The sequence below is a fragment of the Sinocyclocheilus grahami genome, unplaced genomic scaffold (genome assembly GCF_001515645.1).
Source record: "Sinocyclocheilus grahami isolate Dianchi unplaced genomic scaffold, SAMN03320097.WGS_v1.1 scaffold78.1, whole genome shotgun sequence".
NCBI classification, from domain to species: domain Eukaryota; kingdom Metazoa; phylum Chordata; class Actinopteri; order Cypriniformes; family Cyprinidae; genus Sinocyclocheilus; species Sinocyclocheilus grahami.
The window spans coordinates 1,190,741-1,204,877 of NW_015505257.1; the positions used below are offsets into that span (position 1 = coordinate 1,190,741).

General features: G+C 36.4%; 1 protein-coding gene across 3 annotated transcripts in view; it reads left to right on the forward strand.

Moving 5' to 3' along the window:
• LOC107586147 (Kv channel-interacting protein 1-like) overlaps positions 1–14,137 on the forward strand; it is a 39,265-nt gene that overhangs the window by 17,313 nt on the left and 7,815 nt on the right. Inside the window, exon 1 of one of the 3 annotated variants that reach the window (XM_016273401.1) lies at positions 5,033–5,322. The exons of 1 other annotated variant lie outside the window; for it this stretch is intronic. In XM_016273401.1, the coding sequence (XP_016128887.1) occupies positions 5,265–5,322 (58 nt within the window). In that variant the 5' untranslated portion in view covers positions 5,033–5,264. Of the gene's footprint in view, positions 1–5,032; positions 5,323–9,069; positions 9,469–14,137 lie in introns of those variants that run through there. One more of the 3 variants, XM_016273400.1, reaches the window with a different exon arrangement.

The following is a 14,137-nucleotide window of genomic DNA, read 5'->3' on the forward strand; positions in this document are numbered from 1 at the left end:
GATTTCCATAATGCCGCCCAAATGTTTACGCAAAGATGTTGTGTTTAGCTGTGAAAGCGAAAATACTTTGTTTGGTCTTCCAAAAGAGGACACAACTAGAAATCAGTGGTTAAGTTGTATTTACAACACTGTTCCAGAACAGTTCAACCCAAATATTCGAGTGTGTGCAACACATTTTACGGAGGACTGTTTCCTGAACCCGGGAGCGTAGCCTACAATGCCGGCTGTTCTGACTCACAGCCTGTAAGTATGTTTTCATATTTAAAGAATTTGACACTGATGATTCAAGCGCGAATTCTGAGCAGTGTAGAGTAGCGCTTGTCGTTTCTCCGATCACAAATGCAGACGTGGGTTTATGTTTACTCGGCGCGATGCAATGCAATGCGTAAAAAGACAGTATAAGTCATTATAATCAGTAATTATGTCCCCACTGGATGCAACAAATTTCTCGTTTGTAATGGGTTTTATTGGTTTTGTCCATCACGCTGGGACACAGAATCACAGTATGGTAAGGGGCATAACATTTCTGTCACACGCTTGAGGAATTCAGCCAATCATAACGCACTGGATAGCTGGCCAATGAGAGCACACCTCACTTTTCAGAACAATGAGCTTTGTGAAAATCGACGCTTTTCGGTAAGGCGGGGCATAGAGGAGAAACAATAATGTACAGTATGTGGAAAATAATGTGTTTTTTAACCTTAAACCGCATAAACACATTGCATTACACCAAATACACAAAATAATGTTCTTTTTTAGCAACGTCATATAACCCCTTTAACCACCGTATCCTCAGCTGCTCAGATGGAGGGAGTCTATGGAGACTCCCATGTTCGTTGGTGCATCCCATGCAACACACAACACTTGTAATGCCTCTTTGGTGCTGAAGTATCTCCAGCAGCTACAGCAAGAAAACAGTAATGGCGGACTGCTGTTTCTTACTCAGGGCGGGGTTAATGCTAATAGGGCAGAGATCGTCACAAATGGGGGGGACTTTTCACTAGTATGACGTCAATATAGGAAGAAATCTGGAACCACTCATTTGGAGAGACCGTTTATGATTTATTGGGATAAAAAAAATGAGTGGGTGGATGTTTTTGAACACATCTGTGTTCAAACACCTTATAAAAGTGATTTTTGCATAATAGGTCACCTTTAATGCCTCTGTAAGCATTCTGAGGGTGGCTGGCAAAATTAGATATGACAAAAGGAAAATATATCTGCAGCCAACAGGCTCAACAAATTGCCTACAAGGCAAAAATATGTGTAACAGCTATTCATAAAGAAACTGACTTCAAGTAAGAAACCTGAAAAACACTCCACAACTGAATATTCGGGTCTGTAAGTTGATTTTTCCACGGCATAAACAGAATGTCATGTATTTGTAGCATTTTTAATCGTATCACACTTGCAAATCATACTGCAGTCCTTACGTGGTCACGAGGGACTGTGTTTACATACAGTCGAGCAGTCGATACAGCAGGCCTGTAGCAGAAGCTGACTGTGAACTGTGGGTATATGAGGGGGCACAGGCTGATGATCTACCCCAGGCAGTAACTCACATACTGTGAGCTGCAGCTGCCGCTCTCGAGTGACTGATACGTTAGCTTTGAAAACACCATATAATGAGCTAAATAACCTCAGTTTAACAACATCAAGCTGGTACAGTACTTTAACTCTTTTCTTTCTTGTTAGTGTTACAGTGTGGAGTATAGAACATCGATACCCAGAGGAAAATTTGACTGCAACTAAGTGGTTGCTCTTTCATAGCTTAGGAGACTTAATCGAGTACTCAGTAATGTTTCATTTAAGTATCGATTCTGGCTCAGAGGTTTTATCTAATCCTTAGAAGGAATACAAATTGAAATAAATTATACAATTTACATACAGAAAGAGTTTACTGCTATAAAAGTAATGTGAATAGCATTGGATTTCTGGAAAAAAAATAATAAAGTATTTTGAAAGAAAGTTCATGTTGGGATCTCTGATTTTTGATTTGCAGTGAGTCACAACACCAAGACATTGCTTTCACATTCACTTTGTCGTCTATTCAGACCGACTCGCAAAAGCACAAATATTTGCATGACATCAATGTGACAATTTTTTTACGTAGTGTTCTAAACTCTTTTCCACTGCAAAGAACTGGCCAACCAATAAAATTTGCACTTTTGGTCACATACTGTTCCTGTTACAAAAAACTAAGCAGCAGTAAATAGCAGAGGAAGTATCCGGAACTGGCTCTCTCTGGTGTTATTTGATAAACACAGTAGCAAATACAAAAATCTGATTGGCTGTTTGAAAACATACGGTTTCACTTTATTCTCAGCGACAAGCAGGTGACAAATTGTGTTTGAAAATTGGACCGAATTTTCACACCAAACATTTGTGTTGGTGTGAACAGGCCTTGATCTTATAATCTTATTACCCTTTAAAAGAAAGTGCTATAAAATGCTCATTGTGAACGATTCAATGGTGCCATAGAATTTTTAAAAAATCATAATATTTAATATAAACGTAACAACTGGCTCTGACTCTGAAACAACTTTACTTCTCAGCTGCTGTCATTACAGATGTAAAATGGATTGTTAACCCAGTTTCATGCTGACTTAAAGAAAAAGTCTCAAAATGTTTGCAATTAATCTCACCGCTGTCTTGGAGAAACAGTTGAGATAATAAAGAGATCTCCATTGTGATTTCTCTTTCCGAGAAAAACAGTATCTTATATTGAACTGATAGTACATAGATCAATCATCTGTCCTAACCTCACCTGCTCCTGGATCTTCCACTGCACCAGCAGTTTCCTCTGACAGCAGCAGGGTGGGTGGAAATAGGGACACTTAGGTAGATTAAGGAGGAGGAGGAGAAGAAGAAAGGGATTGGCGGATGAAAGGACATGGAATGATGTGCAAGCACATTGCTGAGATGTGTTTCAATGATCAGCTCTTGACAGAACAGTGGTTTACTCAAAAGCAGCAGCTCAATCTCTCTTCCCCATCAGCATTTCCTGTTATTTCCTTTGTCTTTTTTTCTATCACTTTCATTCACTTCTATCCGGCTGTCACACGTTTTCCTCGACACGCAGAGAGAAATGACAGAAGAGAAGAGATTTGTGAAAAGATCAAGGGTGCAAAGCCTCGTCCTCACAGTTCCTTGTCATCCTCACATCATCCCTGTTCTTTCTATCCTCCTCTAAGCCTTTTTTTCAGTTTTTCACTCCCCCTCTTGAACACATGCTTTAGCTCTTCTTTGTGTTTATCCAGAGTTTTTTTCCAGCACAAGGATTTGATGCTCTTAAAGCTCTCTTTTTAATAGCCCAAACACTTGTATTTTAATCGCAGGGGGTAATTGAATCTCTAGTCTTTTCCCTCTGTGTGTGAACGAGTCAATATGGAGTGCTGCGCTAAAAGATGTCAATGTTTAAGTGGCCCAGATAGATAAGAGTCCAGCATGTTCTAGAGAGCGAGCGAGAGCGCTTTGGTTAAAGTGATTATCTTAATCCTCACACTGCGATACTCTGACCACTGATAGAGCCCATAAAACCATGTATTTGAGCGAGAAAACCAATGGTTCAAAATTCACTGTAAAAAAAAATTAAACATTACAGAATATAACACATCAACGTGAACATGTGCAGAGAGAAATATTAATCAATGCAATAATAAATAATATTTAAATCACCACCTTTTACCATTCAAATGTTCATGGTCTGTAAGACTTTTGTGGATTTTTTAAAAATATTTTTATTAATACTTATTCTAATTAACACTTTTATTTAACAAGGGCACATTAAATAGATCAAATTGATTATGTTCTTTTTAACCTTCTATTTATCAAAGAATCCTAATAAAAAGGTATCAGTTTTCACAAAAAAAATATTACAACTGTTTTCAACATTGATAATAAAAAGAAATGTTTCTTGAGCACCAAATCAACATATTACCGAATTTACACGGCAAAGGTAGCGCAGAAGCTCTTCTGAAGTGGCATGTAGGTGTCTTTACACAGACTGTTTGATGCTGCATAGAGGTGGCATAAATGCATTTACACAGAACTGAAGGACCATGTGACACTGAAATCTGGAGTAATGATGCTGAAAATGCAGCTTTACCATCCCGGGAATAAATGTCATTCAAAATATGTTAAAATACAAAACAGTTACTTTAACATTAGTATTATAGAAATAATATTTCACAATAATAATATTTCATAATATTACAGGTTTACTGTATTCCATAGACATACATACATACACAGAAAAATATCCAGTATTGTTTAGAGTTGTTTTTCTGGTGTTAATTTTCCAGTGTTAAAACATGTTGATTTGAGCGACACCAACACTTGCAGTGTAAATAAAGTCTTCAGAGGCAGTGTTAATTAGAATTATTATTATTAGAAAATAAATGCACACCCGAGGTGGTGATGTGGCCACGACGCGAAGTGGATATGACTCTCTCTCCGGTGGCAAACCATCATCAATATGTCTTAATGGCTATAGTAGTCTTACCTATACCAGATTACCATTAGAAATGTCATGGAAAAATACTTTCTTCTATCTCAATATGCAGCTTAATATAATCAACTATAAATCAACGATAAATAAGTCATTTGTAGACTGATCTCCTCAAAAAGTGTGAACACTGTGTCTTTGTGACAATATTAAAACAAGAACTTTGATTGAGCATTCCGACTATCCTGACAACAGCAGCACTGGCTCAACCAATGGTGTGAATTTGGGGTGGGACGAAATGTTTGACCGACCAATAGCAGAAAATGTTTAGGAAACCTATTTGGAAAACATTCCTTATTTTCCCAACTCTCTTCGATGATGCTAGTGCCACAGAAATGACACACTTCATTTTTAAAATCTGTGACTGAAGAGGATCATCGTTTTATACCTGCTAGACAAAGTCTGGTATTGTTTTCACAAGTCTGTTCTTACACTGCTGGATAGACCTATTAACTACGCAGTTTTATCACTCCCTCATTCTCCGCTAGTATTCCTAAATGAACCACTCACCATCTCTCTCGCTCTCTTTCCATGTCTCTCTCATCCCCCAATAAAAGCTCAGGAAATGATGAGCAGCCTTCAGAGTCCACATGATAGATAGAGAACGCAAAGGAAAGAGAGAGAGAGCGAGAGCTAAGTAACCAGCAACCCTGAGAGTGAAAGAGAGTTGAAAGATCAAGAGATAAAGACAAAAACAGGGACCAGTGCTTCTTTCAAGCCAAGATCTAAAGTGAGGAAGTGAAGATCTCTGTTGAAGATGGGTGTAGTGTTCGGGACCTTCTCTATGCACACCAAACAGGTCACCTTCAGGACAGGTAGGATCCAATTTATATATTAACCAGCTGGAAATACTTGCCTTAATAAGTTTTTGGTAAAGTTAGGCTATTTGTTTGTGAGAATGAAGGAGTGATGGACAAGTAGATGAGAAGATCGAGATAATTAGAATATATTACTTTTTTATTCATGCATCACTCTGGTTCTACTTAATGTGTAACTCGAATGTCTCTATGTGTGTGTGTGTTTAACCTAGATAATTTTTGGACAACAAAATTGCAACAGAATGCTACTTGAAGTTGGCTAAAACAGGAAAAAACTCCTCTTGGGGTTGTGTTATAAAGGAAAAATTGTTCATAGAGAGAATATTTTTTTATTAATTTCCACAAATACCATAATTTATATCTCAAAGTGCTAGCAAACAGCAATTTTAATTAGCCTAATTTAGTTTCTATAACGTCAATGTGCATTATGTGCATGTGCGAAGGAAGGATGAAGTGAATGGGTTGGCATATGCTGGCATGGGCTCCATACACGGCATTATGGGTTATGAAAGTATTACATGGCCATTTATTCCGAAATTATTACCTCCTGTAATGCTCAGAGCTGAGGGCATGGATGAGGCGATTTGAAGGATTTGAAAAGTGGAGCGATCAGGCTGCAAGTATGTGATAAGAAAATTCATAAATAGAGGAAAAAGAGAAAGCGGTTTGTTAGTGATTATTTATGCCTTGAAGATTAATTAACATACACTCCATGCAAATTTACCATTTCCGATTCTCCACAGCTTTAATGTGCTACAGAATATGCTAAAACAATACTGCAACAAATCAACACCAACACCACTGCACTCACATGTGGGAGCATGTGTTTCACTCATAAGAGCAACAGAGAGAGCCACATTTCATATACACACATATATACACACACCGGAGACCTGAAGAAAGATTATGGAGCCAAGAGGATTATGAGTTCTGGGCAGGAAGACAGAAAGCTTGTTTGAAGTCTTCACTAAAATCCCTAGGAGTTACAGGAGCTGCCTGGGAGTTTATAACTAGAGATGCAAACTGTGTGTCGACTTTGGCACTCAGCCCTGCTGGACTAGAACTTCTGCTGGATTTCTGAAGGGCATTGCTTCAGGTTCATGAGTTGGGGATAAAAATGTGAGGATGATAACTAGGAGATTTCAGTTTCAACTTTAGTGTAACTCTAGTTTTGTAGATTGTAGAAATGGCATAAAAATATGTCATTTCAACTACCAAATGAATTCCAGATGTCAAAAAACAAGCTACTAAACAATAAATAAATAATGCTGGCAAACAGTGAAAACCTGAAGCCTGAAGAAGAAATAAAATAATTAGCATTACAAACAAACCCAAGTGATATTTAATTGCACATGCTTGAATTAATTTATATGAATGCTTTATATTGGTTGTATTTTATTCATTTTTAAGCTTCCATGAAAAGTACTATACCAACAAAGCATTGTTATAACAAATAATATTAAAATATTAATATATGTTAATGTTAATATTAATTTCAATATTAATATATGTTAATATTTCCATCTCATGCTTGAACTTTAAAATGAGAAAGTTTTCAAGTATTTTTTTATGCAATCTAAAGATCGGTAACATAAATACAATTACAACACTATTATGATTTATATTTATTAAGAAACGCTGCACAAACAATGGTGATCTACACACGCAGGAATAGAAGAGATGAATTATTAATTAATCCAAAGATGCATAATCCAAACGTATTGCTGTTTTTTAACCGCACTGCTGGTAAAATTCTGTTATGCCATTTCTTACTGTACAGCTGTTGCAAAACCCTATTTAACAACATTACTATATGACTACAGTTTCTCAGTGATACAAGGTTACAGGCTGTTATTTGCACCATTGAATAGCTTTTCAAGTGTAAGCCAATCATCTGTAACCATCTCCCAAATGCATTAGCAGATTCAATGAGGCATCTGCAAAGGAACGTCTGACACAGACTGAGTGAGAAAAGAGGCTTACACCTGCCTGCGTGGATTTCACACATGCCAGTCGTTTGCTGGATATCGTTGTTTCTCTTCCAAGGATGAGTGCCAAAGTGAGAAAAGCATTACAAACGTCTTACATCAACAAAAAATGTGTTCTGATGAAATTTGAATGTTGATACCAACATCTTTATCCTGTGTGAGGCAGGTGGTACAACCTCAGGGTGTTGTGTTTTGTGCAGACTGGGTTGTAGTGATGGAGTGCAGATGTCTATGTACTAGAATAAGGATATATCTTGGCCTGATATTCAGGTCAGTCCTGCTGGATTTGCGTAATATGGAGCGGTGCGGGTTGATATTATGTAATTACTCATTACCTTCAACTTCTCTCCATACTCTCAGCCCAAAGCTCGTCCGTCTGAAGTCTCATCTTTTTGGATTATTAATAAGGTTACAGACCTGCTGTTTTGAAACTCAGATATCTCCCGGCGGCAATTTGTTTTCCTCTGTAGTTTGTCTTTCTGCTTCCCCTTTCTGTTTACTTTATCTCTGTTTCCATCTCTTTAATCGGAAAAGTTTGTGGGGTCAGTTCCCCACTAATGAGAGAGAATACCGAAACAAACAAGAGTATATGGGTCGCTTACAAAGCATTAAAATGGTATATGTACAGTGCACAAACTCAAATTTAGAGTTGATCCACGAAACATTCTTATCTGAGTAACTAAATTGCGAACGGACACACACACACACACACACACAAAGGCTCACAACGGGAAATGAACAGTGGATGATGAAACAAAATACTCAGTCACACCACAGCTCATTTGATGTATGTGAATTAGGTTTTGCCTGCAATAGGGGGACTAAATGTCTCCACAAATGCAGTAAAATCACCAACACTGGATGACCAGCAGGTGGTACACTGTAAAAAAAATTAATTTTTTCTACAGAAAAAGGCTAAAAATGCTACAGTGAAAACCTGTTAATTGGTTAAATGTACATATTAACTGTATTGGTTATATGTAATCTTACTATAAAATTATACGTAATTTTACAGTACAAAACTATCAAATGTATGTTTTCTTTTTTTTATAAATATGGCGAAAAACAGTAAATGGGCATTTTCCAGAACTACCTACATGAAACATCACATATTACATTTTATATAAATATTTTTTTCTTCTTAATTTTTGTTATCAGTTTTGTGTTACATTTTCTGTTATTTACTTCATATTTATTATTTGTAATAATATTATTTGTAGCTTGGTGTGTTAACATTATAATCACACAATAAAATATATAGTTATAAAATATACAGGCACCAATATGCTACCGTGTAGTATATGCTAAACATCACTCAATTTGTATGGTCAATTTCTAGCAACCACAGCTGCCACTTTACTATAAACTGAACAGGATTTTTATTTCTTTGTATGAACAAACACATTCTTCAAAATATCTTTTGTTTTTTTTATAGAAAAAAAAATCAGGTTTGAAACACCATGAGGGTGAGTAAATAATTGTCATTCTTGAGTGAATTATCCCTTTAAAATGGTTTATGAGAGGTTTAGGTGTGAGGTTAGAGGATAGAAAACATAATTTGCCCAGTATAAGAACAGCAGAAGTCAGTGGAACATCCCCACCATGATAGAACAACAAATGCCTGTGCATTTAAGAGCAGTAGAGTGTGAACTTAAGTCATCATCCATCTTGCCACATTCAGCTTGTTTGGAAATTTGCAATTCCATAAGGAATAGATGTGCGTATGTGTGTGCATGTGTACGCTACAGAGAGGAGCATTTCATCCTAACACTCATCCTACTGCTTCCCATCATGCTGATCCGCCTGTACAGCAACAGTTCCTGACACTGAATAACAAACGGGACCAAGGAGAAACAGCTAGAGCGAAAGGCAAAGAAAGAGAAATGAAGGGAAAGAGAGAGAGAAAGTGAAATTTGTGGGAGGGGCATCAAGGAAGGAACCATATGCTTTTAGCAAGAAAATTCCAGCTTGTCTTTATTCGCTGACAAGTGAGAAGAGAGTGGAGAGGGAAACAAGAGCAGGGGCTTCAACATAGAATGACAGACTGGCAGTCTCAACGCTTATTCGTTTGAACGTGCGTGTCTCTGCGGTGACAACATGGGAGCTGTAGTGGGCACACTGACTATGCAGACAAGACAAAGACAACCATCCAGAGGTATGTTAACTGATGACAGATTATTCAAATCGTACTCAACAATGCATTATTGTTAAATGGTTCTGCAATGGAGAAAGACTGAAAGAGTTTTGAAGAAGCAATAACAGCACTAAATCAATGACACAATGGCTATCTTAGTCCCTGAAAGAGCTTTTAGGGAAAAGAAAGAGTGTCCTGTTTGTGTTCAAAAACAGATAACACTTTAAAAAAAAAATGAGATTTATGTACAGACAATGTTCAACTAAAGAGCTGAGAGAGGATAGAATGGATGCGAGGTTGAGAAGATATGCAGTTGACAGGCAACAAACACATCACGGTCTGCTGTTTACAAATGATGGTTTAACCTCGTCCCTCACAGATAACCATCATCGACAGTGTGGGTGTATGTGTGTGGCATCTTTGTACGTGAGCGGGTGTTTTAACACTCTGCTCACATATCAACCTTCTTCCTGTTCACATGCGCCATGGTGTAGTTGTCATGGAGACAGCTTTCTAATGCTTGGTACAGCAGATGATGGGATGTTATGATCGACATGACAGCAAAGGCAGCATTATACGCAGGAATATTATACAGCACTGCTACTGTTCTTGATCCATTCACATGGATCACAAGTTTAATCATGATTAAACTTGAGCAATAATATGCATCAGTCATTTATTCAATCAATCACTAAATTACGCAGTAAATTAGAGGCCATCTGCATAGCAAATCAATGGATGAATCTATGAAACACTGGAGCTCTGTGCTGCTTGTTCATTTAAATATAAATTATTTATTTTATTATTATTATTATTATTAGATATAGAATCCTCATTTATGAAGAGCTAAATAAGAATTCTCCCCCCCCAAATTTTTTTATTATTATTATATACTGTATTTCACCTTTATGTCATTGTGATTTTCTTTTGTGAAAAAAAACAGAAGATAATTTGTCAAATGCCAAGCTGCTCTTTTCCATGCAATGCTGTTGAGCAGCCCAAAAATGAAAAAGCCGCTCCACAAATAAGTGCCCATATGATTCATCTGAATGTAGTTTAATATAAATTCAAACATGAAAGCAACCAAATAGATTAGTAATAAATTGAAGTACAAATACAATTTTTAACTAGAAAATCCAAGGATTGAAAATGTTTTAAAGCCTTTAAGGCCTTACAGACAGAGAAAATGATAGAACAATAAATATAACTTATTTAAATGTTAAGATAAAATTTGAACGGATTTCTCTAAAAATGCATTACCTGTGTTTATTGTCTGTCGATTCAGTTCAAATTCATACTTGTGAATTAAAATTCTGCACAACCTCTTGTGATTAGAATGACTGATGGTGTTGAACAACATAAAGAGGAGCAACTTATTTGAATGAACATAATTGCAATTTTAGGGGTGAATTATTCCTCAACAATCTCCTAAAATGGTCTTATGCTAAATTAAATTACGTAATAAACTGCTGCCATCTGGCAGATGGTCTTCTTTTCCCTTTGCTCCAGCCAAACAGTTCACCGTATGACAAATGCTTTGGGACATTAGGCTCCAAGCAAACCATTTATCCATTCAAAGATCAGTGATCCAAGACGTTTGACTGGTCTGGAGGCCTTTGCTTGGATTCTCAGCTCTATGTGAGGGGTGTGACCCCAGTCCTAATGAGAGGGGTGTTTAGAGCTGCAGTAACAAGTGATTTGCACTGCCTTACAGCAGCTGCTCATGAATATTCATCCTGCTTTTTAACTATTTGCTTGCTATTTGTTACTGTTCTCTGACATCTTGCCCTATAGATCTATCAGATCACTGTGGTCTAGTGCTCCCTGTGGTTAAATGTGGGCGGCTTGCTTTGGTAAATGACCTGCTAGAAGGATATATATTGTTGAGTTTGACGTCAAGGGCTGGCTTCAAATGACACGGTCTTCTTATATATAGCGCCATGGTGCTGAACTGCAATTTATTATTTTCTTCTACATGGCCTGTACTGAGAATAAATGGCAGTAAACTTGATTATAACCTGACTTGTTTATAATCGGCTCATTAATATACTTTGACACATAACTAGAAAATGTAACTACATAAAACACTCTCCAGTCATCCATTTACTGGTTTTCATTTCAACCAGTGTGCCATTAAATCTAGCTACATTTCAAACTGTGATCTCTGCACTGATAATAACATCAGAGGAAGCAAACTAATGGTTTACAAGAGCTAAAACAATTTCGTTTTAATTTATACCATAACTAGATTCAAAAATTGCACTGCAATTTGCTTGTCACTAACTAATTTAATATGCAGTGATTTTCCTAATAAATTCAATATGTACATAATCAATCTCAGAGATAATCTCAGTTCTAAAACCAATAAAGAAAAGACTGATAAGAAGACTTGTGCTGTTGTTGTTTTTAACTTTCCTCCATCTCTGTGCTAGAGGAAGCACTCTAATGGCACTAATAGCTGCTTAAATGGAGGATGTGTCTTTAAAGTTAATTTTAGTGTGTTCCTACTGCTGCTGTTTTCAAGGACTTTGTCACTGTTTTAAGCATTAAAGAGGAAGAGAGAGAAATAGATGGAAGGAGAGAGAGTGTTTCAGTCCCATGCTGTGCTCTGTTGCTCTACCACTCTACCAGTTATTTTTTTCATGTACTGACATCTTATTCCTCCTCCATTCTCTACTGATCTTTCCCACACTAAAGCACACACATATTTAGCCCCCAACTTATTTGTAATATTCCTCTTTCCCATTTTTTCAATTTCTATTTCCAAGAAATGTATTAAACAAATAATAAATTAATTAATTTTGACTTATTGGTAGAAATTCACTGTGCAGACCATAAGTGAAGTAATGAATATGGAGATATGGGAAATAAAAAAAGTAAAATAAAAAATAATGCTTTCAACATGTTATTGATGGATATTCTTAATGCAATAAATGAAGTAATCGAGAAACTGAAATAAAATGTAAAAAATGTTAAGCTATCGATAAACATTTATCGTGGAGACAATAAATGAATCAGTGAATGGGGATCGGTGATTGGTCTATTTCTCTCCTTCTCCCTCTGATAATTAAAACTACATCTTTCTTAGGTGTGTTCCCCTTAGTTTTCTCTCACCTTCCCTTTTCGTTCTCACTCTTACATCAGTTTGCATGTGTTAAAATGAAGACAGGTGATAATTAAGAGTGATGAGATGAGGGGCTGCCCTGTTGAGTTCTTGCCCAAGCAGAAGCTTCTCTTAGGCATTCCCGTGAGATGTATCCATTCCATTCTCATCACAGTTATCTTTACAGTTATTTATTTGATCAAAAATACAATAAAAACAGTAATTTTGTGAAATGTTATTACAATTAAAATAACTGCTTTGTATTTTAAAGAGGTCATAAGATGTTACTAAAAAAGAACATTATTTTGTGTATTTGGTGTAAGACAGATCGGACAATATCTGGGAGTTGTTCAAGACACATAGCTAGCTAATGGATGCTGTTTGCTTTGTTGTTATAATTCAGTTCAGCTTCAAGCTTATACTCTCCATTACAAGCTTATCTTGTGAAGCTGGTTTGCAGTCTTTCCAAAGAGACAGAATGTGTTTGAGATTAAGACAGAAGCAGGATTGCCAAAGAAATGAAGAGGATGTTGTAGGATCTGAAAATTGCTAATGCAGAAAAAAAACTGATATTTGACTATGGAGAGTTGTGTTTTAAGATGATATTACAATGCTATTTTGAAAGGAATTCTGTCATCTTTTACTTACCTTCATGATGTTCTAAACCTGTATTACGTCCCTTTATCTATGGAACACAAAAGAAGATGTTTATCAGAATGATATTGCTGCTCTTTTTAATACAATGAAAGTAAATAGTGACTAGCAGCTGTTAAACTCATTTATAAAGCAGTCCATACAATGCATGCACTATTTTAAAAGGCTTCAGACACTTTTACATAACTGTTTATTAATTTCTATATCCACATAATCACAGAACTAGAGAGGAAGAACAGCATTAGCTATGAATTTAACTCACAAATAACCAGCATCATATAAGCAGAAACATCAGTATAGCATACTAATGTTCAGAGGTTTGGGGTTTGTAAAATAAAAAGGTTTCATATCTTTCTCTTATGCTCACAAAGGCTGCATTTATTTGATCAAAAATACAATAAAAACAGTAATTTTGTGAAATGTTATTACAATTAAAATAACTGCTTTGTATTTTAAAGAGGTCATAAGATGTTACTAAAAAAGAACATTATTTTGTGTATTTGGTGTAATGAAATGTGTTTATGTGGTTTAAGATTCAAAAAACATTTTATTTTCCACATACTGTACATTATTGTTTCTCCTATATGCCCCACCTTTCTGAAACTGATTTTTACAAAGCTCATCGGTCTGAAAAGCGAGGTGTGCTCTGATTGGCCAGCTATCCAGTGCATTGTGATTGGTTGAATACCTCAAGCGTGTGACGGAAATGTTACGCCCCTACCATACTGTGATGCCGTGTCCCACTGCGACGAGACAAATCCAATAAAACCCATTATAAAGGAGGCATTTGTTGCATCCAGTGGGGACATAATTACTGATTATAATGACTTATACTGTCTTTTTATGCGTTGCGTTGCATCGCACAGTGTAAACATAAAACCATGTCTGCATTTGTGATCGGAGTAACGACAAACAATCAGCACTACTCTACAC